Genomic DNA, 24,573 nt, shown 5'->3' with positions numbered 1-24,573 from the left:
GTTGGTCAATGGTCAATGGTCATGCTCCTCGGTTAAAAAAAATCTCAATAATACTTCTCTAAGCAGAACGATAGGCCTACGGTAAAGAACTTTGCCTCTAGAGAGCCATTGTATTCCCCATGCAAGAACAGTTCTGTGAATGATGCATCCATTGGTTCACATAATCTCGTCATTAGTAGTCAATACCTCTCGCTTTTTTGCATGGCTTCGAATATAGTAAACAATACCAACATCTTCCTGTGATGGCTTTGTGAAAATTGTATCACTTTTACCATTAGGCCACCTCCTATTTCCATTTGTATTGCGACAAGACCTTTACGATGTACGATGCACCCTTACCAGAGATGGAAGAAGTAGAGGTTCACTCAATCAAAAAGAAGGTAAACAACTCCTAGAGGGTCATAGTGTTATTACAAAGTTTGGTGCAGTGCAACTACTGCTTGAGGTCTACCGCCGCATGTCACATAGATGCAGCGTATGTGACCTGTTTACGTGTGTACAAAGTGTGTATTGCCAAAATAGATGTATGGAAATACGTGATATCATGTTTATTTCATACTATTCAAGTCATGATAATGCATCGGTGGACTTCACGCTACAGTGGTAACGGGAGGTAACCTCACGATGCAGCAGTGCGGTTCTGCAGATGTTCTACTGTTCTAGCACTCAAAATTTTAAGCAAGTTTTAGCGTAGCATTTTATTTGATGAGAATGAAAGTAAGTAAAAGTAAAGAAAACAAGTAAAGAAAACAAGTAAAAAAAAAGTTCTGCCAATTTTTCAATTTTGCAGTGACCCTCCAGCTGTCCACATCGCAAGAAAAACCATTAGGCAAAAGTAAGTCGTCCTGATATTTCACTGTCCCCTTTTCATAGTGGTGCACCGCATGGATACTTTAGTTCACCCCAGGGTGCACCGTGCACACCGGTTAAAGAGCACTGCTCTACAGTCTACACCCTTGATCAGGTTAACGAAATGTGTTTGAGCGAGCAAAGAGTCGGATAAAGTTTTGCCAAACCGGAGAAAACTAACATGTTTGTTTGGAGGGATGACACACAACCAAACGCTACCCACAGGGCCGGATTTAGCTGATGGGGGGCTCGGGGCACTTTTAGATCGGGGGGCCCTCGTGCAAAAATTGTTTTTGCGCCCACGGCGCAAAAAAACATCTAGTAGGCTACGTCTACAGTAACATTAATCCAGCACTGCACAGCATTTTGCAGAAACTTCAAAGGCTGAAAAAAAACACACAAAATCACATTTTTTCCACGTAGGGGGGGGCTTCAAAAGTCGGGGGGCCCGGGGCACCTGCACCCTTTGCCCCCCCTAAATCCGGGTCTGGCCACCCACCCTCCTTTGGATCCGCTACAGCCTGACAGTAAATATCAGAAATAAACAACAAATTTGTCTTGTTTTGTTCTTTATTTCTACAATGCAATTTTACGATGAGTAGGCTACGAGCTACGTTACAAACAATCCATTCTCCGTTGAATTTTATCTTTGCTGTGTCTGGGAATTTAACCGAGGCTAATGCTTTTCTAGAAACTGTTCACTATCAGACACATTTTCTTCATCTTGCTTTACTGGTATCTGTGGTTTAATTGTGGCCGGTGCTGACCTGTTAGAAATAAGCAAAAGAAATTACAAACTACCATTGTAGCTTATTTTAAAGTCACAAGAAAAGCATTTTTATTATATCGTAGGTTAAGGTATCTCTGTTATCAAACGTGAAAGTGATAGCGTATGCATATAAAATAACCTGAACATTAGCTTTCTGCCAATTCGTTTAGTTTTTTTATCATTTGCCCGTTCAGATGCGCGCCTGCTTCTTTCAGTTTGCCTCTTGCGTTGGAGCAGGATCTTTTCTTCGCGTTGCTCAAAGCGTCGTTTCTGCAATGATGAAAAAATACTTAGCCTACGTATGTACAAATATAGCCTAATAGTATAAAAACATCAATGAATGACTTCTTGAAGTTTACACCGCGCATAGACCAATTGGTGGACAGGAAAAAAAATCTTAATAAATTTAGTTGTGGTGCTTTAATGTTACTTTAGTAGACCAATATTATTATTCTAAATAAAATATGATTCGATCAAATTAGTTGTTCTGCAAGAAGTGGTACGCTTGGCAGTACAGAGCGTTCAAGTGGTACGAGATCGTAAAAAGGTTGAAAACCCCTGCTCAACAAGTATGCGAAACTACCAGGAATAACCTATCAAGGCTTTGTCATTCCGAGGATAAAGATTCAAAACCAACGAACCAACACAGTTTTAAACTATAAGCTTTGTGAGGTTTTGCCAACTTGTATATTAGAAAAGAACAAACAAGGTTCGGTTTCACAATATGATAAATAGGAAAACATTGTAGGCTAAACCGCTAGATCTAACACTTTGGCTCATTCCATAGCCGTACGAGCCAGGGGGGCATCCGCCCCCCCTGTTGTTTCAAAACGTCGCGAATTCGGGCAAAATTTTGCAATTATTAGGGCAAAAATTGCTATATGAAAAGCTACAAAATTGCATGAATTAAGAAAAACTATAAATTAATATCTTTTACCTATCAAACTAAGTACAGCCTCTTATTTGCACAAGAAATGTGCCGCAAAATTTTCATTTGGCAAACCCGTATTGATGTATTGCATGGTGATCAAACTGTAGTACGAAATGCATTTAACCAACTACATCATGCCAATTTGGGCAGCCACCAAAATATGTCTCTAATACTTGGTCACAGCGGTAAACCATAATCTCTTCGTGGGAAAATTGTAACGTAAGATTCCCAAATCCGTTCGTCTGCATGCAATGACCCAAAAATAAACACACTTTCGAAACGTCTATTCAAAGTGTATTCCAGTAAAATTAGCCCGAGGCTATCGAAATGACTGGTGCAACGCCGTACACCTAAAAACTGTCACTACAATACAAATTACTTGGATAAAAGACGGAACTTTTGTCCAGCTAGCAAGCACTAAGCCAACAGTTAAATGTGCGGCCAACTTTCAAACAATCATTTTACGAATGACCAGAATAGATATCAATATCTCAAATTCACGTAGAAAGTAACTGTGACGCAATAAATGAAAGACAATTATGAAGTCATTCCAACAGGTGTTTAAGCTGATGTAATATTTCCTGTTTAAACAGGCCCAAACAGGTCTTATGAACGATGGTGCAATTTTGGCACATGCTTTAGGAATTTCCATGACGTAATATTCAGTAGACTTGAACGGTTTTATATGACGTTTGATTTGTACAGAGATTGGCCGTAACATAGCGGCCCCTAGTTATGACAGTCTAACATGGCATAACTAAAAAAGAATTGAAGGACAATCGTGAGCCAATGAATAAAACACACGATACACAAATTGTTTGAATCACTCTCGTTTAAGTTAATACGTAACTACAAAGGGCATGCAAAGAATGAACAGCAATAAGAATAAACACGACGATACATGAAATTGGTACCATAGGTACACGCAAAAAATGACGCTATATACAATGGTTGCGATAATAACCGACTGTTCTGGGCTCAGACAAGTATCGGCCACCGCAGACAAAACCAGGCTCAAACCCTAACACTTAGGTGTTCTTTACGGGGGCGAGGCACGAAATATCCCTCAACACGTAGTCTACTTTCACTTTCCCCGTACTCTCATCATAGTTGCAGACGGCAACTTTGGCTCTACGAACCACAGGCTTCCCTTTCCTAATTTGTGGAACTACCTCATGCACCCTCCCAAGTTGATACTTCCCACGTTTACCAATGTCTTGGAGAGAACCTACCACTACAAGTTGACCAGGCTCCAAATTCTCGGCCATTTTTAGCCATTTTTTCCGGCCCTGAAGACCTGGCAAGTAAAAATCGATCCATTTATTCCAAAACTGCTGAGAAAGTGACAAATTGAACCGATAATCCCTTCTTAATTGGTCACGATCATGTGGTTGCCCAACAGCACAGTATGGGTCTAAGTATGGGGTCAAAAGTGAGGCAGGGGTGATGACAGTAAAATCCCTAGGGTCGTCACTCAAAGGTACCAAAGGGCGTTCGTTCACGATCCGAACGGCACTGCCTGTGTACGTAAGCAGTTCAATAAAATTGGGCTTACGAATTGAAGAGTCCAAAATGTGAAAAAAGTATTTGGTCACATCAGCCATGAAACCAAATCTTTCAAGCCGAAATCTAGCCAAGACATCTGCCAGAGGGTTTAACAAGTCAGACAATTCAGGACAAGAAGACATTACATCATTTACACAAGTTCCTCGGAATTCAGATTGTTTTAAAGCCTTCTTCTTTAAATCAGCAGCTCTATCTGACGCCAACACAAAATTGTTAGGTAAATCAATAACTTCCTTCAACGGAACAGGTATCTCAAATCGACCATCTTTCAACTCAATATTCGGTTCGATAAGTTCTCTAGCCAAAATATCATTGCGAGACAATTCACAGGTTTCATTTTGCAACGTCAAATCCTGAATGACTTTATTCAAGTCTGCTATTTCCATATCGCGAGACTCAATTTTACGCTGAAAGCCAGAGATGACATCCGACTCTGAAGACGTCTGCACTCTGCACACTTTAGCAACGCTTTCAACTAAGGGTGACTTACCACCACAAGCCAACCAACCGAGAGGAGTGAGCAAAGCATGCGGTTCACTACGATTGTCACCAACACGCTCTTCTTTTGCACACATCAAATAAGCGTTGTCGTTGCCAATCAGTACATCTACAGTACTACAATCATTCAAATGAAACATATTCACGTCATGAAAATGACGGAAACCACTTAAATCTTGTTTATGAGGTAAAGTTTTAACATCGTCAGCCCAAGCTGGGTTAACCACCGAGGTTATATCACAAAACAGTTCATCAGTCTCTAACGACTGGATGTTGAGTTTAACAAGGTCAGCACAAGTAGGTTTCTGACCAGCCAGAGTATCTATTTTAAACGACGCTTTATCATACGGTTTAAGACCAAGTTCGCACACCAAGTCACTCGAAACAAAGGTCAACTGCGAACCAGGATCATGCTGACAATACACCAACTTCGATTTGCCAGTCATTGGATTCAAAACACGAGCAGCAGTAACGCGGTTAAAGGCTGCTTTAACATTTCCAATCTTAACATTACGCACAGGAACTCTGGCACCAGCATCATCTTTACCGACCGAATCCAGAGAATCACGTGACGTCACATAAAAATCATGCAGAAGAAAATAGTGTTTCCTATCGTTGTTAGGCCCACACTTACGACAGTTATTTGCATGATTACAGTCTCTAACCATATGCTGGCGCAAACAATTCAAGCATTTGCCAGCTTTCACAATGACATCTCTCCGATCTTTAGGTGTCAAGCGCAAAAATTCTTTACAATTAGACAAAAAATGATATTCAACTTGACCACGTGACGAACAACAAAAACACGCCGGTATGTCACTATGTCTGGCCACACCGCCGCGCGGTGCGCCAACAGCAGTCGAGTACTGCGAACTCCCTGAAATCACATTATCATGGGGCTTTACCGACGTCTGCCTAACCGGACATGAAGGCAATTTTCCTTTGCCAAACTTTTTAAAATGCTGCGACTCACCAGAATCGCCCATTAGCATAATGCTAAAATCAGTCGACTTGCGCGTTTCCTCCCGTACTACAAAATCAAACAAACTCTGAAAGGTAGGTTCCTCAGTGCTACCATACTGATCACCTAAAAAGTCAAGATAACGCTGCTTAGCGTCAAACGGGAGTCGCTTAGCCAAATCCAAAACAAAACGTCCTTCTAATTTATCACGCTGACCATAAGCTTTCGCGTAAAGCAAACACTGCGACAATTCATCTTTAAATTCTTTCAAATCACTGGAAGAGATAGAAGTCAATTTGCTACCATAGCGATACTTTCTAATTTCTGGTTCTGCGAAAAGACCTCCACGAACCCCAAAACGTTGGGACAAGCGAGCTAACGACATTTCTATCCTGTCTTCCTCTGACAAGCCAGGAGTGTCAGAAACCAAATTAGCAATCGTTTGTGCAGCTGTTCTAACACAAGCTGCTTGCAACAAAGTCAAACGAGTTCCCTTAAAGGGCGAAGCTGCCATCAAGGCCATAACACGATTTTTAAAGAAGACAAATGGCATATTATTACCATCGTAACCAATCAAGGCCGCCTTATCGAAGAACGTCCTACTATTTTGGTATTCAAAAAAGCAATCCTGCTGTTGAGAACTCGATTTAGCGGGAGAAGACAAGCTATATCCCTTAATGGGCTGAGTGGGCTCAGTCACATGCACAGCCCGATCACGATCCTCACATACGTTAAAATCAGGAGACACGATACGCCTCTCACAACCACCCAAATTACGTGTAGCTGGGCGATCAAAAACTAGCGGCGCTGAAAACTGTGAAGGGGGCAAAGCATTACTGCTAATGGCGGCCCCGTGACCTGTACGCTCTGGGGGAGGAGTTCGGTTGTAATTTGCAGACCTTGGCTCTACAGCCTTCGGAAGATCCTTAGCCGCGGCCCCGAGACCTCCTGAAACAGCTGGAAAACATGTGGATTGTACAGGTCCACTTACGGATTGAACAGGCGTGTGGAAAAGGTTAGGTAAATTAAACTGTGATTGATGTTCACTTCTGGAATGCCTAGAAGAGCCCTTCCTAGAGCTACGCCGGGAGCCCAACTCAGAACGATATTCAGCTAAAACTACCTCTTTACGTTGTTCGGCCCTCAACTGAGCGTCTTTGAGTGCGAACTCAGCAGCTCTAGCTTCGGCTCTCGCGGCGGCCTCAGCAGCTCTCGCTTCGGCCTCAGCTCTCGCGGCAGCCTCAGCTCGTATGGCCTCAGCTCTTGCGGCAGCCTCTGCTCGTGCGGCAGCCTCAGCTCGTATGACTTCAGCTCTTGCGATGGCCTCAGCAGCTCTTGCTTCGGCCTCAGCTTGGATCTGGAGCTCCTCTCGTCTTAACTGTAGGTTAATTTGTGCAACTATCCGTGACGAGCTCTCAGACATCCTAGTGCTTACATTTGAGGCGCTATCCTCAGGATGTATGTCAGCATCCAACCTATCTGACAACTCACTTTCTTTTTGTTCGAAGTTATTTTTTAACGAGTTAAATTCGGGATCTACCCTATCACGAAGTTCTGCCAAGATTGCAGAGTTAACAATTTTACTCAAAAGAGCATGGAAATGCCGTAATTCCTCTTCTAAAGTAGATAACTTAGATCTAAAAATTAACAGTTCCTGCTTATCACTCAAAGAACCTAGGGCTACAGAAAGTTTCCCAATTTGAGTCAAAATATCCCGTCTAAGATGCCGGGCCTCTCGAACTGACTTAGCCTCATCGTTAATGGGTCCCTCCCCAGAATGGCCTGCCCGACCGCAAAGAACATCATCAGGCTTAAACTCAGTCGAGTCGACGGCGGTCGAGTCCCTGTCGCCACCGAGTGTAGACATATTAAATGTTAGGGCTAAATTTAACAATTAAAAAATTAAGTTACACAAACACACAAAATTACAGTAGTTATAAAAAACTTAACTGCAAAGACCGTAAAAATACAAAAAAGAATTTAAATGCACGATACCGTAGCTGTACGAGTATGTGAAGTCCAAACGTCCACAAAACTTGCTTGGATTCTTCCACTTGAATCTTCAAGCACAGATGGATTGCCTTTAATCTTCTTTCTTGCCAATAAATGTCAAAGTTATTTTTCTTCTGTACCAAACTGAGAAGAAATGTCTTTACTTTTTAGCTTAAAGTTCTTCAGTTGCCTACCGAGAAGAAATGTCTTTAATTTTCTTTGCTTCTTTAGACTACCAACCAACAAGATCTTCTTTTATTATTTCTTTGCTTTTGTAGCCTATCAACCAACAACTTCGTCTTTATTTTTTATGCTTCTAAGTGCTTCTTGGCCTACCAGCTAACAAAATCGTCTTTTATTTTTTATGGTCACAGCGGTAAACCATAATCTCTTCGTGGGAAAATTGTAACGTAAGATTCCCAAATCCGTTCGTCTGCATGCAATGACCCAAAAATAAACACACTTTCGAAACGTCTATTCAAAGTGTATTCCAGTAAAATTAGCCCGAGGCTATCGAAATGACTGGTGCAACGCCGTACACCTAAAAACTGTCACTACAATACAAATTACTTGGATAAAAGACGGAACTTTTGTCCAGCTAGCAAGCACTAAGCCAACAGTTAAATGTGCGGCCAACTTTCAAACAATCATTTTACGAATGACCAGAATAGATATCAATATCTCAAATTCACGTAGAAAGTAACTGTGACGCAATAAATGAAAGACAATTATGAAGTCATTCCAACAGGTGTTTAAGCTGATGTAATATTTCCTGTTTAAACAGGCCCAAACAGGTCTTATGAACGATGGTGCAATTTTGGCACATGCTTTAGGAATTTCCATGACGTAATATTCAGTAGACTTGAACGGTTTTATATGACGTTTGATTTGTACAGAGATTGGCCGTAACAATACTTTTGTGAAACTGCCCAAATCAAAACGCAAAATTTGCTACATAGCTAATTTTATTAATTTTCACAAATGCATCGTGTTGATTTGGGCAGCTGAAAACATGAAATTAGGCTATTTGATGAAACTGATTAGTCTGTTTATGCAACTGCCCAAATTAGCGTGAGGCAGTTTCCCCAAAATGAACAAATTCATAAATTTTTCCCATTTACATAACTGTATCGTTTAGATTTGGGCAACAAAAAAATATGAAATTATGTGATCATAGTCCATTTATAAAACTGCCCAAATTGGCATGATGCAGTTGCCTCGGCATCAAAATTTACATAGTCTTTAATTTTTTTCATAATATCCATAAATGCATCATCTTGATTTGGGCAACTACAAAATATGACTTTATATAAATCTGGTGAATACTTTTATAAAACAATTCGGGTGGAGAGGTTACAGTACTTTTTCAACCATAAACGGACATAGCTAAGCAACACCACAACATTTAACAAATAAATGTTATACCGTACCTGTTAAATGTAATGTTAATGTTGTGGTGTTGCTTAGCTTTGTTTGGTTACTTTTATAAAACTACCCAAATTAAAATGATGCAGTTGCACCCCAAAATAAAAAAATGTTTAGTTTGTTTGTGCAACTGTACGTGTCATGTTAATTTAACCAACATTTAAAATGCTACTTGCTGAAACATATAATCTCAAACCAATCATAATATATTCATTTATTTGAAAGCTTTCCAAACTCAAAACCTGCCATGCAAGCCTGGCAAAATATTTGCTTTGCAAGATCTTGTGTGAAACATGGCAGCTCCACTTTTTTTCATTAATATCTTGACTTCTGTTCTGTGGAGACAGATCCAGTTGTTTGCATTAACTTGACCTGCTTTTTCTGGTTGCAAAAAAATGTTGGCAAGCTGCATGCATAAAAAGTGTTTCTTGTGATGATGTATAGATAGCACATTTTTATAGTTTTTAGCTCAAGCATTCAACAGTTAGCCTACTGCTGCACGATGGCATGCATTAGTTATCTGTGCCGCACTATACTTTACTGCAGATGTATAGCCCTTGGTTCTGATGTCAGCAGTTAGCAAGCGCCTGCAATACTGCAAAAATTTGACTATGAGAGCAACATACTATGATACTTTTTATCCTACCCCTACCTTATACTTTTTTTTACAGAATATTTAAGTGGGGTTGTTTTTATTTGTGGTGTGGAAAACAATATTTGTTACTCCTACCTACCATGCCAAAGTTCAGAAGCATCAAGCAATGCAAAATGGGGTATCTTCAAAGATGAATTCAGTTGTTCTATCTTGATTAGCTTACTTTGGTAAGAAATTCTTGCTAGCTGGTGATCTTGTTAGCCTATGTTAGTTTTTCACTGTTATCATGCACCCATGGGCGCCGATCGCTCTCTAAGATTGGTGGGGACATTTACTAGGAAAGAAAGGGCAGACGAGCGAAGCGAGCTGAAAGATTGGGGTCTGTTCAACAAACAAACAAATAGGCCTACAGTAGATAGGCTACAAGTCTAATGCGATGTATTTTAATTGTCTGTGTCAGCATTGGACAGCAGAAGTCCAAACACTGCAACTCGGCAACGAGTCTCCGGCGAATTAAAAACGAAGTCCTTGGTTGATCCTTGGCTTGTAATGAAGGTTGATCGAATTCAAAACTTTATTGTGCACATAGCAGACCATTGCATGATTTGACCGTTTCTGTGTCATGGTAGATCGTAACAAAGTTTTGATACGTCGCAAAGTTGAAAATGAGCGTTCAGCTGAACACGAGCGGGCTGGTGATATGAGCAAAAGTTCCACTTGCGAAAACATTTGCCGAACAGCGGATGGTATCTTCTTGAATATCATTCGAAAATCTTGTGCAAGGGACTCTGTGTCAAAGAACTGAAGATAATCGTCTACCAAATGTGATTGTAGCTTTCCACTAAAGAGCGATTCTTGTAGAATTTTGTAGTGCTCAAGATCGGTCGACTTGAAATAGTCAGTAAGATTTTGCTGCGAGCTGTCAATGACTGCAAAATACTCTGAACGATCGACCTTGTAGTTTAGGAGGTTGACCATGGCCATGTCCATACTGAAGACGATTTGGAACGTGACAAGTCTTTTAAAAATTGGGTAGGGTAAGAGTTTTTTCAATTGAAAAAAGCTGCCTGCCAGCCTTCCAACTGCTGATTTTCCTATATACAATTTTTTGCCAAACCGGTAAAGACATTTCAGCAGCTCTTAACCTCAATGTAATAATAACTGAAAAAATAGCTTTTTTCTTATACAAAAGTAACACAAGCTACACTTACTGCACTACATGCTTGTACGACTCTTTCAAAGTAATTCTAAAACTCTGCACTGTGTGGCCCTGGCGTAACCAAATTAAATACAATTTGCGAGTTACACCAGGGTTTCTCTGCCTAATAAAATATTTCTACTACGGCTGGGGCTTCCTCGCATAAAACAAAAATTTTGTCCCCTCATTTCAATATATTTTAAACGTTTGACTGGTAAAATTGTGACATTCGGATAATATTTTCCCTTTTACGTTACAAAAATAATGTAAAAAGATGATGGGGACATGTAAAAAGATGGTGGGGACATGTAAAAAGATGGTGGGGACATGTCCCCACTGTCCTATAGGGATCGGCGCCCGTGCATGCACCGCATGCATTATATTTGGGCAATTTCTATGAAAGCGTGCAGATTTGGTCAAATTTACGTTCTGCCCTCCCAAAATGCATGGTTTGGTCTCGTACGGCTATGGCTCATTCAATGATTCAACAAATGCATAAAATAGATTGTGTTTAAAAGTTAATATGACAATACAGTTACAAGCAAAGTGGTTGAAACACATGGTTAATCTAACCAAAAAATAAAAAGCCCGAATTATAGATAGTCTACTAATTTCATGTATGTTATTTTAGGATTATATTTAAATGTTATTTTAGCCATTTAGTGCTATAAATAATAATAGGCTATACCGTATAGTTTCTGATTGCTTACTCGGTCCTTCATTTTTTGGAAGTTTCTGACCACCGTTTCTGGGATAGCATCAAGTACATCTATCAGTTGATCCATTCTCTTTTCTATGCAAGTTAGCATTGTGAGGGAATCGATGTTTATAATAAGTTTTCCGAAGATTGCCACATACACCTGCAAAGCCATGTTTTGGAGTTATTTAAAAGATGTAACTTGGTAACTCAATTTTCAAAAGTAGGCTATCATTCTCTGTGAAGTCCATGTTAAAAGGTTATTGGTTTGGTTTTTATCCTCGGACTGACAAAGCCTTTGATAGTTATTCCTGGTAGTTTCGCATACTTATAGAGGCTTTTGACGCAGGGTCGATTACCAAGATTGGCAGAGTGAACTTTTCCAATCGTTGTTGAAGTGTTGTTGTCGGCAATTATTCCATGCATAGGCGCTGAAATCCATTCACTGAATGGAGAGCAGTTCTGAAATGCGTTGCTCAAGCGCACACCCCGAAAGCCCTTGCTTGGTAATTTACCGAAAGAAGATTGCATGATAATTCCGGAAGGATTTTGCTTAATAATTCAATCTTCAAACAAGAGCATTGTTTGTTAACTGAGTTATTGCAATTTTTACTCAGGCCTACTGTTTTGTTTTGAGCGTTGTGCTGAATATGGACCTATTGGTCTCATGCATGGCTTACTGCATAAGTAGATAATTACTTTTGTGGGTCGACATAAGTAGTAAGCCATGGTCTGATGCAAATAAATAAGATAAAAATTATTAAGGCTGGGATGTATTTTTCTTGGCAGTCAACTTTCATGACAAGGTGTTTTGTATCTTACAATACCTTTTCTACTTTTTTGTTTAGATCATCCAAATCGGTTTCACCAGGGATACCACTCTCCACTCCTAGTATCCTACACATTAACTGCATATCTTGGAATCTCTTTTCGGTGCAGTAAATGGTACTGTCAATGATAGCTACTTGGTCTTTCAATCGAGCAATTTCTTTGTCCATCATCATCATTTGATCATCATGAGAAGCCTAAAAATACCAAAAAATGATGTAGACGAATATACAAGTCCGACCCATTAGCTCAGTGGTTACGCGCTCGGCTCAAGATGACGTGGCGTTGGCTCAGCTCTCGGGTGTGCGCTTGAGCAACGCATTTCAAGGACTGCTCTCCATTTAGCGACACCTAATGAATGGAAAGTTTTCCGACAACAACATCTCAACACAAGCGGAAACTTCACTCTGTCAATCTCGGTGACCGGGCCTGCGTCAGTGGTTCAAAGCCTCTATACAAGTATGCGAAACTACCAGGAATATCCTATCAAGGTTTTGTCAGTCCGAGGATAAAGATTCAAAACCAACCAAACGAAGGGCGATTGAAGAGTGTAATTTTTCAATTGCTTAAGTCTAAAATTCCCAAATTAAGTTCTCAAATTTGAGACAGGACTTAATTACTGGTACGGTAGTTTTAAAACTAAAAATTTATCGTGCCGTGAAACCTGTGACACTCAAAAGTAGACTTTGGCTGTTTTTTTTCTTGCTGAAATTTTAAAACAACCTTTAGGTGGCTACCAAAAACACTTTACCCAATGCTAATGCCTATTGAGAAAAATCTGACTTAAGCACTTTTAAAACTACACTCTTCAATTGCGTTCATGTTTAGTGGCATTGGACAGTGGAAAGAATGAGCAGGTAGTAAGCGCAATTTTGTCTTGTTGGTATCACCAGGAGGATATAGCCTACTGCTTTTATCTCGTATATGTTTTTGTTGAGCTCCCTTTTTGTAGCACATCGCTTCCTGCGGAGGGAAATCAATTGCGCTGTAGCCGAGCTGACAGTGCAAGGCTGAGTGGTGTACCCAGTCCCCTCACGGGTAGGCTAAATCACATGGTAACGAAATATTTAGGAGTGAATGAAATGCCGAGAAACATATAGTTGATTGGATGGCCTGCATGGCTAGCGTGGAAGCTACACCGTTATGGTTAGCGAATCGCAACTGCTCGCTGTAGCCTACTAGTGAGTGCTCAGCCTTGTGCTGATAGTCGGGAAGATAACGCCCCTTTCTTCACAGAGAATGAAATGTTTGACAAACACCATGTTTGACATGAGATGTTTGACAAACACCATAGGCTACTGATGTTATTATTCACAATGTGACAAAAAAGGCCGATCGGTCTCCTGGTAAGCTATAAAGATTTAGTCACTCTTTCGTTCAAATATAAAGTATTTATATTTATCATGTTGGTATTTCGTCTACTTCAGCTGCTTTTTTTCCTCACTGCATAAAGAGAATAAAAGAAATTAGTGAGCACTGGGTCGGTTAGTAAGTGTCACAATATCCTTATTGGGACTTCTTGAGACAAATTGGGACCCACCAATTGGGATTTCAAAAAAGTTGTGAGTCCTAAATATTACGAAAGAGATAAAGTTATTAATTTCTATTTTAGAAGTAAACAAGCCTTTGTAACGAATCTAACCAAGCTATTTCAAAGTGCAATGAATAAAAAGGGGTAGCCTAACAAACAATGTAGTTAGGCTTACACATAGGAAGAAAAAAATCTGTAAACATAAACTCACTTTAAGTTCATCAAGAGAATCTTTCGTCGCTTGAAAGTGATATATCAACTTGAGATTTTCTTCTTCTTTTTGATGGATGACATTTATAATACATTTAACATTCTTCATAATGGGCTCAAGGTTTTTTGTCTCTGCAAATGCAATAATTAAAAGCAATAAGTCATTTCATGTTGCCGTACTGCACATTAAATAACTAAAAGCAACAAGCCGTTTTTAGTATAAACAAGTGAACAAGTTTACTTAGTATAGTATTTGAAACAGTAGAATCGCATAAAAATGACTAAATCAAACAAACCCAACTAACATAGCCCTAACCCTAGTCCCTAGGCCTACCATATTTTCATCACCCAAAAAGAGGACATGTTTAGTAAGCAAGTAAAATGCCAGTGGATTTTTACGTTTAAACAATTTTTACATCTTCTTAGATAAATATAGGCCTATGTAGCAAAGTAAAAAATAAAAAACATAGCCTAACATATTTATTTGTCAGATTCAGTCAATGAACATTTTGCTGTTTATTTGATTTTCTCCACAGAAAACATGCGTTTTACATTTGCATTTTGAGCCATGGCTTATTGCAGATGAAGAATTGCTCGATTTTTAACAATCCATAAAAAAAATCTATAGTTCTGCAATATTGGAACTATTCTGTCCATTTTCTAATGTGCCAACATTTAAACAAAGCTAATGCAAGCTAGCTATCAGGTTTAAGACGCCTTTGCACTAGCTTTGGTATAGATCGAACAGTTTAATATCATCAATGCCAACATTTTTCTCTGACAGATAGGCTACTTCCACACACCGCTGAAAAGCGTTATCCTATTCTTTGGTGTAAGACAGCATAAGCAATAAGCATCCAATGAAAAGATGCGAACTCGGAAAATGAAATTAGTGGTCTATTCATCCAAATAGGCAACACAAGAGTCGAACAATAGAAATAAATCTGACATGGTCATCGATAAACACTGCCTTCGTTTGCCACAGAAATAAATGTATCCACAATATCCACAGCAAGCAATGTGTTGTCAACTTCAAAGTTAATAAACGCTTTTCTTAAACAATAATATAGCCTACTTCTGCAACAGCTCACAGAAAACAAACTTTTGTTTTTTGGTATCGTTGCTTAGCCTTATCTAGCTTTTGCCAAGGTCACATAAAAATAAAACCTTGTTGAAAATGATAGCAATGCAAAAAAGAGGACATTTGAGCATTTTCAAGTGTCCTTGGAGGACAATTTATTTTTTATGAAAAAAGAGGAAAATCCTCTTAAAAGAGGACATATGGTAGCCCTACCTAACCCATATATACAGAATGAGATTGTTCGTCTGAAATTTATGTATAAAATATTTTCTTGCGGTATTCTTTGTTTAATTTGCCAATACGTTTCTGAGTCACCACTGCAACCAGAAGAACACAAGGAAATAATCTGTAATAGCCCGTATGTAGCACACACAAAGAAAACAATAAACGAGGCAAAATTTTAGAAAGAATGAAAGTAAAATCATTTGAAGTAGTTTCTAAGTATACAAGAAGGAAAAAAATTCTTTTATTGACTTTTATCGCAACAAATAAACTGGAAAACAGTGTTGTTGCTGGTGAAAAATGTGTTATTTAGCTGGCCAAAAAATAAAATAAGTTATTGAAAAATTAAGTGAAACAAATGGAACTAAATAAAAACTTTTGAAATTTATTCTCATTAGAAAACAAGTTAAGCAGTCTGGCGACTTTACTCCAAATTTTGTCAATTTTACATTATTTTACGTTTATTAATGGTTTAGTCTTTGTCTACTCTAGAGATAGGACAACAGACTCTAGACTGATTGATTGAATCTTTATCCTCGGACTGGGAAAGCTTCTAGCAGAGCTTAATCCTGGCAGTTTCGCATACTTGTAGAGGCTTTGAATCACTGACGCAGGCCCGGTCACCGAGATTGACAGAGTGAAGTTTCCGATTGTTGAAGTCTTGTTGCCGGGGAATTATTCCATCCATTAGATGCCGCTGAATGGAGAGCAGTCCTTAACGTGCGTTGCTCAAGCGCACACCCCGAGAGTCGAACCAGCGCCGCTTGATCTTGAAGCTTCTTCGTTCCAGAAGTGATGCGCTAACCAATTGAGCTATCGGACGTACAAGACGTAGATAAAGTTCACTCCAACAACAATGAAACACACAAATTTTTCTTGTGTCAGCTCTGTTGCACCCGACACTGCTAGGTGCTACCACTTTTCATCGATGGGGTCATCAAAACACACCAATTTGTGAAAAAAGCAGGCAAACTGTTGATCATTGATGTATTTTAGTTTCTAATAATTTCAACACAATTTACCAATGTAGAAATACATTTAAAAACTGTCCAAAGGATAATTACGAGCTTTAAGGGTGAAAATACCACATAAAATTACTAGGCTACTACCCTACACTAAACAAACATTAAATTTAACAAACTTTGTCCAAGTTTGCGAGCAATAAAAAACTCTAAAATTGAACTTCTTACGTGCTTCGGCCTCCCTTTCATCTTCATGCCATTTATGTGGATATGTGGTCATTGTGTGCAATTGTCGATTTTGCAAAGATGGGTCCCAGAAAGATAGCTTTCGAACAGTTTTTCTGGTTTATATTCAAGGACGTTTTAATTCCAAAAACGCAAAATTTTCTGAATCTTACTTAACCGTCGATCTTAGCCAAATATTAATAATTCATACAAAAAGGTCTGCTTCATGATGTTTATGATCAACTGGTGAGATTCTTAATAGGACACTCGAAAGAGCGCTGGTTCGACCCCGCTTAAAAACACACGACTACTAATCTTTGGAAAGACACTTAATGTGGCATTGTGGCAATACGATACATGTGAAAAGATATTGACTTTCTTGCTTTCTGTCCAGTTAATCTAAATCTTCAATCACTGCACGCAATAGCGTTGACAGGGTGTCCAAGGGGTAATTTTAGACCCGGACCGGGGTGAATTTGGGAAATTATAACTTTTCCAAAGGGACAGGGAACTTGAGGAATTTCCTTTAATGAGGTCTGATAATCTTATTAGTACCGGTCCCAAATCATCCTCTCAACGACCCTGACTGCACGTAAGCCTAAATACGTAAAATAGCCTACAATGCTATTAAAAGTACCGGTCATCCGGTCGGTTCAATAAGCAATTCCAGATTCGAACCATTCCAGATAAACTTAAGTTTTGGTTACTCTTCCAAAAACTAACAGTGCAACATTATCTTTTTTAGGAAAAGTTACGACAATACAAGACTATGAAAGACATACGCTAGGCGGCTAGACTACGATGATTTGCAGAATCTCAGTCAAATAGCCCCAAAGCATACATACTTTGGGGCAGTTCCCATAGAGCTATTTCGTCTATAAAACATTATTGAAGAGCGTCGTTTCTTGTCATCCATTAGTTTTCCTTGTTGAATTTTCGGAAATAGGTTACTTGATTTCTTTTTTATCTTCAGTTTACTTTTTTCCATCCATTGCTCATTTGTGAGATCAAGACCTTTCTCTTTTGTACAGTTATAGTGAAAACGCAAAAGAAACGACTTGTACCTATATAGAAAAAACTTTCATCAAATCAATAACAGCTTTTATCGTTTTTGCAACAACAGGATTTAATAAACATTTACAATGGTACATTTAGCCTACTGTATTAAATATTTTACAATAAATATTTATAGCGGTTATGTAGGCCTACATGTAAAAGCAATCAGGTAATTACTGATTAAAAAGTCAACCAATCCCACCAATTTATCATAGTTTATGTAGCATCCTGTTGTTTTGCTGTAGTTTGTAGTATTGGTATGAATTTAAAAATTGCTTTAAAATTTATTTGATGCTAACTTCAAAAGTCCCCAAGCCTGTTTTACCAATAAATGTAATGTTGGTTTTAATGATTACAGTATATTCCCACTTGTAGGCTGCGTAGTGCGTATCCCTTTCATCTTTTATACAATAAAGACAATTTGTCATGCCACTTATAGCAACGCAGACAAGTAAAAGATAGAGATGATGTTGATTATTATGTTAAGTTAGGCTACACCTACACTCATTGTATGCGCAAAGCAGGAACAAACATCAAAGCCTTTGGTGAGGTTTATGTAATCTGATTTGGATATCGAACCAATGTTTGGCTTTCTTTCCACTCAGTGAGTTTGCAACCTAGACTGTTGTTTATTGTCTATCACTTCATCGTAAACAAAATGCCCAAGGTTAGTTATAGCTATTTGGGTTTCAAGCAATTTCTGAGTACCTTCAAGAAGACGTTGTTTTCGATAACAAAACATCAAACAAAATGCGCTGTCCTTATTGATGACTCCACTTGAAACCACAAATGGAGCACATAGGGTACATATCAACAATACCCTAGAAAAGATAATAAATGGACCCGGTACCAATGAGGCCTTTGGGCTCTTAATCAAGACACTTCTAAGAAAAACACACCATATATGCAATGAATTTGCCGTAGTTTTTTCAATTTTCGGGCCTTTTGAAAAAGTCGCGGCTCCTAAAGTGATTAAGGGTCAAAAGACTCCCTGGATCAAAAAACCCCCATGATACCAAAACACTCACCCTAAGTATTCTGCCAATACTTCATCCAGTTTCGAAATTTTTCCTTTCAGGGAATTACATTTTACTTGAGTACGACGCAATTCAGCAATCTATAACATGCAAAATGTATAAAATATACAATTTTAACATCGGGTAAGCGGAATAACCGTTTTTCTTTTGCGGCCGTTGCGCCAAGAAAGTGTACCACTGTCTGCAGTAATACTACGAACTACATATGGAACACAACAAACAGCTGGAAGCAGCTGAGACATGTAGTCATCAAGCCAACTGTTAAATTATTTTGGCGTGTCGTGCCTTGCCGAGACACAACCGCGCAGTGGCGTAGCCAAGGGGGGGTTTTGGGGGTTACAACCCCCCCCCCTTTGGCACGCGTGTGACGTCACGATATTGAGAATAATGCTTTCAGTCTAAAAAAAAATTTGCCTAATTTTAAACAAAATTGCATTAAAAGAGCGAGTTATGCCAATACCAAACATTCAAACATCTCAGCCAGGAATTAGCAACAAGAAAACACAGAGACTTAGCTTTATTTCTGAAAAATGCCGAAGAAAACATGATCTTATCCTTTTGCTATGCTACCGGACAGCACCATTTTACAGGAATATTCGTACCCACATTTTTGTTGAAAATGCTCTCAGAATGCACCAAATTCAAAGTAATTTTTCAAAATTTTCTGGGGGAGGCCCCCCAGACCCCCCGACGCTGGGTGGTCAAAACCCCCCCTTTAAAATTTCTGGCTACGCTACTGCAACCGCGTGCTCTGAAGCGCTATCGAAACGAAGTCGTTTTGAAGGTCTGAAAGCCTTTTACCACTTAATCACGCAGACGAGGAAGGAGCTCAGATTTCATTGCAATACAGCAGTTGGCTACACTGTTTAATTAAAAAGTAGCCTACTTTCTATCAAACTTTGTGATGTACTTTCGAAAGCTGGGACATCAGCATTGGGATGGTTGAGCGGAAAAGGCGTTGCCTTTCCAACAATGCAAATCTGGTTCGAGATCGGCTTAAGCTGGTCATTGATGAACACAGCTCACCTCTAGTTAGCTTGTAATAAATTTACCAATGAGATTTTTGGGCCCCAAATCAAGGTTGTTTATAAGAAAAACGCACTGTATCCAAAGAATACTCTGTGGTTTCTTTATGTTTCTAGACCCCTTAAAAAGGTTCCTGCCCCAAAATTATCTCCGGCCCGGGTTCAAACGTACTCCCTAGACCTCCTGTCAACGGTACTGGGTGTAGTTGCTGAAGGAAAGGTGACCGAGAGAAAGGAACTGGTCAGTGCTACCCTACTCGCATTCTCCGAGACTTAGTAACTGAGTAGGGGACCAACTTTATATCAGCGTTGCTTAGATATTAATACCCAACTTTTTCTGCTTTGAGTTTAGTTTCCTTCTCGGCGCTTTTCATGGCGTCCGCTGCTGCCTGATCAGTTGCTTTGAGAAACTCGTCGAATAGAAAAGCGTCTTTTCGTATACGTTCTGCAAAATTGTTCACCTGCAACAAAAAGGTTATTTAGCAAGGCAAAAAGCGAGCTAAGACGTTTGTATAAAAAGGGTAAATTTCTTTTTAAACTGACCCTAATACTTCTAATACTTTAGTAATAGCTTTTAAACATCTCAATACTTCTTTCACATCAATTCCAACGTTTAGTTTAAACCTACTTATACGAAGTGGAAGGATTAGATTTAATCACAAGCATAAAATGTAATCTCACACTTTTCTCTTCTTTGATTTCTTTTAGCTTGAGTTCAGATATTTCATCCTTTTTTGTTTGTAATGTGAAGTTAACTAAAAACATTTCTCTTTTTCTGTTAATCAATTCTTGAGTGGTTTCTTTATCCATTGGTCGAAACGGTAACTTCTTAGCGGAAGTTAAAGCATGATCGTTAAATATTTTGTCTTTTATCTTCATTTCCTGTGAAGCAGAGACTTAACAAGAGAAAAGATAAAATTTACTTATTGTCGAACTGTTGGTTGGTTTTGAATCTTTATCATCAGACTGACAAAGCCTTGATAGGTTATTCCTGATAATTTCGCATACTTGTAGAGGCTCTTGACGCAGGGTCGGTTATCGAAATTGATAGAGTGAAGTTTTCCGATTGTTGAAGTGTTGTTGCCGGGAAATTATTCCATCCACTAGGTGCCACTGAATAGAGAGCACTCCATAAATTGCGTTGATCAAGCGCACACACCCGAGAGTCGAACCAGCGACGCTTGATCTTGAGTCGAGCGCGCAACCACTGAGCTATCGGGCGGATTTTAACTGACGACCTAAAACTTGGAGAAATGGATATTAGACAAGCCTACGGAGCAATTTATGACCAGAGAGCAAACCACTACAGTGGTGTAAACATCTGGATGCAAAAAGCTGATTTAAAAAGCTCGGATGTTTTCGATAAAACGTGAAAGAACTCTGAAGGTTCTTCAGTCTTTTCCGCTCTCTTGCTATTAACCGTGATCACGTGCAGCTTTTGTTTATTTGTCGTGTTCAGGCTTAAGACAGTCGGTGGTTGAAGGTTTAGATTAAGCTGGCAGGAAGTCAAGGAAGCCAATCTTCGTGTCCACCTTCTAGCATGCTATTCAGTGTCTTACCAAAGACACGACCACATGCTCATAAGCAATGTGGAATCGTCATCATGCTCTTGACAGGTGTCGAACCGGCGCTCTTTCAAGCGACCTGCCAGAGCTCTCATCACTCCGTCACAGCTCCTGCTGAGCCGTTGCAAGAAGAATATATCGTTATACTTGAAAGCCCTTGAAAGAAACATGAATTCTCGTTCTCGCCATAGAATCTCATCGTTGGCTAAAATAAATTACGTACAAAACCGCTAAATTGCACTACAGAGCATCATGTTAGACGATAATAAGTCAGTGTTTAAATTACCTAATTGTAACTGTCATATCACTTTTATTTGTGTGATTAGTGAGTCCGAGGTTAAATTAGTTAAATAAGATTGATGCACAAGCTATACTTTATATCGTTAAAAACGTAAAAGTGCTGTATTAGGTAAGCTAATAGATTTAATTTATCTGACATATTGCACATATTATAGTTATTACTGTAACTTTGTTTTTTTTTTGCTGCGGAAGAGCAAGAAAGTTTATACACTACACACTTTGATTTGCTTTCATGACATGCGTGTGTGAACAGCGACATTTAAGCTTTGCAGTTAAGCTTTATAATATTTTTGATTTTAAAATGCAAACATAAATAGGCTACTTATTCTATTGCATAGCGTTACCGCTTCTATTTCACTGTCAACTTTCGAAACAAATTGTCGAAGGATGGGCAACGTGGTCACAGCATGTCTGGTGCTGTATATATGTTTCTCTCTCAAGGGTTTGCTTCTTTCTTCACGCTGTCTCATAAGATTCTTCAATTTCTCTTCCTAAAGTACAGACAAAGTCATATTTGCTGGCCTCTTTTCCTATGTCTTAATGGACCATTAGAAATTCACTTCTTTTTCTTAATACAGAGCACTTACCGCCAACTACGACATATAGAGTGATGGGAAAATATTACTTACCCCACTTTTACGTCATAATGTCCCAAAACGGCCTGCTGAATCACTAATTTTGGGGTCTGTGTCGATTGCTTCAAGTTTAAACGAAAACAATTTTGGCAAACGGTACTTAACAGTATTTTTGTGGCCATGCAATAAAAAGCAAAAAACGACTTTCAAAAAATAGCTTAAAACTCTGGCGAGAAAGGTGAACAACTTACCCAATAGCGGATTGACACCAAGGAAGTTATATTAGGTCTAAACTACAGTTTTTTCCTAAGCATTCAAAGAAAAACACAAATTACGTGAAACCGATTGGCAACCACCAAATCAAGCATTTTTACATTAGACTACTTGTAAAAATGTTCAATGTTCTTCCATCTTCTGCAAGCTTTAAATCACTGTAAAAATGCTTGATTTGCTAGCTGTGTTCTCAAAATGGCATTTCCATGCTTTGAGATACGGGGGAGTGCTCCGTGAGGGTTTCGACAATTTAATTTTGTCTTGTTGCTAAAAGTAATATTTTTCTATATTTTTTATATCTTACATCTGCTACTGACAGTGCTCAACAGTCTACAGAATATAACTATCAAGATTATTCGTAGTGTCAGCAGCAGCTCTAAGTGGTAGGCCTAGGCCTAATATTCTTCTGTGCTTGATGTGCTAACAAGCAAAATAACTTAACAAAGTCTGCAGTAAATAACTGAACTTTTGAAGGTTGCAGAATAGGGGCTGTCATTAAAGTAAAGCTAATCAAACAAAACTTGGCCATTTGCAAAAAAAGTTAAATAAACCAGTGTGTAGACGATATAAGTAGGCTAAGTCACAATGCAAAACGACTGGAACACAGTTCATACAAGAACTACGATTAGTAGTAACCTGTGACAAATCTATCCATTTCATTCCCTTTGGAAAAGAAAAAGGATTTTCATTCCATATTGCTTCCAAGTTGAAACAGCTTTCGCTGCCAATAGGCGGTAGGTTTAGCTCCTGAAATTATTGTGTTGTTTCAATAAGCTAAGACATCTTAATTTCTTTATTTAATTTAATTACATCTGTGTCAACTACTCAACTTACAGTACCGGTAGTCTAATTAGCCTACTCGATTGAGATTAAATGTTGAGATTATTGAAGTCAATTATGCCCAAACAGTGCTACGTTGAGTCGTCCGCCCCGTTAGCTCAGTGATTAGCGCCTGACTAAAGATCAAGCGGCGCTGGTTCGGCCCTTGGGCGTGTGCTTGAGCAACTCATTTTCAGGATTGCTCTCCATTCAGCGGCACCTAGTGAATGGAATAGCTCACAGACAACAACACCTCCACAACTATGAAAACTTTACTTTGCCAATTTCAGCAACCGGCTCTGCGTCAAAAGCTTCTACAAGTATCCAAAAACAACCAGGAATAACCTATCAAGGCTTTTTCAGTCGGAGGATAAGATTCATAACCAGCTAATCATCTGCTAAGTTGGAAGGCTACTTGGGGTTCTTTACTAATACTACTTGTTAGACATTGCTAGAAAAAATTTAGATATTGAAAACAAGTCATACTCTTAGACAAGTCATACTTTAGTCATAGACAAAAAAGTGCATTTTCTAACCTCAATATTTTCATTATGGCTTTTTCTTATAGCATTTCTTGAATACTCTTCATCGAAAGTGTACATTGGCATGATTTCTAAGAAAAAATCGCGGTAAGCAAATTATCTCTTCAGATTAAGAAGACTTTAGTTTTAGAGTAATATCAATCTTTAAATCTCCAGAACGAATCATCATCATAAAAGAAGGATGTGGAGATATAGGCTATGCTTGTGTGGCCACTCCTTAGGAAGAGTTCCTATGGGGAGCGCGGTTGACAAGATAATTTGGGCCCGGTACCAATGAAATCCTCGTACCCGAAATCACAACACGTGTAAGAAAAATGCACTACATCCAAAGAATTCGCATCCGCAGTATACTAAGCTATACTCTAGCAACACTTCCTGTTTTTCTAATGAACAAAGTTCTACCGATGTTTTGTTAATAAGTGCTAACTTGTCATAGGCATATTTTATTTTTATGAGTAAGCGTTTTATTTATGGCTTAAGAGATTTGCTTTCAAGAGTTTTTGCAATAAAAATAGCTTATCACCCGATCTAAAGATTTTGTTGCAACTCTAAATAATGGGGGTTGACTGACAAAGAGATACATGGCGAGCCGCCATCTTGGCAAACTGACTATAAAAACTGGCCTCTTTTTTATAACACTTTGCCTCAATGTTAAATAAAAAGATCGTTACAAGAAAGCGTGTAAGCTGCATTGGACGGTATGACTACACTCAGCCTAACAGAGTGTACAAGCTGAATTAGGTCTATCCACTTACCTCTGCTTTGAAGCAGTGCCTTTAGATTAAAAGAATATTAAATTGATTGTTTTTTAGATTTCATTATTAAACATTTAGTAGAATCA

The 24,573-nt window shown here is 38.8% G+C and overlaps 1 protein-coding gene across 2 annotated transcripts; it reads right to left on the bottom strand.

Moving 5' to 3' along the window:
- Nucleotides 1-1,420: 1,420 nt before the first annotated feature.
- Nucleotides 1,421-24,573, bottom strand: LOC145783438 (cilia- and flagella-associated protein 100-like). Of its 2 annotated transcripts, XM_082595313.1 has the most exons (14): nt 24,488-24,573; nt 23,727-23,803; nt 23,008-23,118; nt 21,868-22,014; nt 20,340-20,540; nt 19,991-20,119; nt 18,625-18,713; nt 17,386-17,604; nt 16,544-16,656; nt 14,052-14,182; nt 12,309-12,506; nt 11,495-11,644; nt 1,758-1,888; nt 1,421-1,616 (listed from the first exon to the last, which is right to left on the bottom strand). In XM_082595313.1, exons 2-14 carry the CDS (start codon nt 23,796-23,798, stop codon nt 1,526-1,528), a joined length of 1,782 nt encoding a protein of 593 aa, XP_082451439.1. In that variant the 5' UTR covers nt 23,799-23,803; nt 24,488-24,573; the 3' UTR covers nt 1,421-1,525. The 2 variants fall into 2 exon arrangements, with proteins under 2 accessions (XP_082451439.1, XP_082451440.1); XM_082595314.1 differs by lacking the exon at nt 20,340-20,540.

Source organism: Aplidium turbinatum, chromosome 14, assembly GCF_918807975.1.
Source record: "Aplidium turbinatum chromosome 14, kaAplTurb1.1, whole genome shotgun sequence".
NCBI lineage: Eukaryota > Metazoa > Chordata > Ascidiacea > Aplousobranchia > Polyclinidae > Aplidium > Aplidium turbinatum.
Note: the sequence above shows the minus strand (reverse complement) of the source record. Positions and strands in the feature narration are given on the sequence as shown.

Bases quoted from the DNA above. Each gene is read 5' to 3' on its own strand.
- LOC145783438 (XM_082595313.1), bottom strand. From the start codon at position 23,798: ATGCCAATGTACACTTTCGATGAAGAGTATTCAAGAAATGCTATAAGA. The intron at 17,605-18,624 runs GTGAGTGTTTTG...TTTTCTATATAG, and splicing joins GTATTGGCAGAATACTTAGG to GTACAAGTCGTTTCTTTTGC. The intron at 16,657-17,385 runs GTATGTATGCTT...AATATAAACCAG, and splicing joins TCTATGGGAACTGCCCCAAA to AAAAACTGTTCGAAAGCTAT.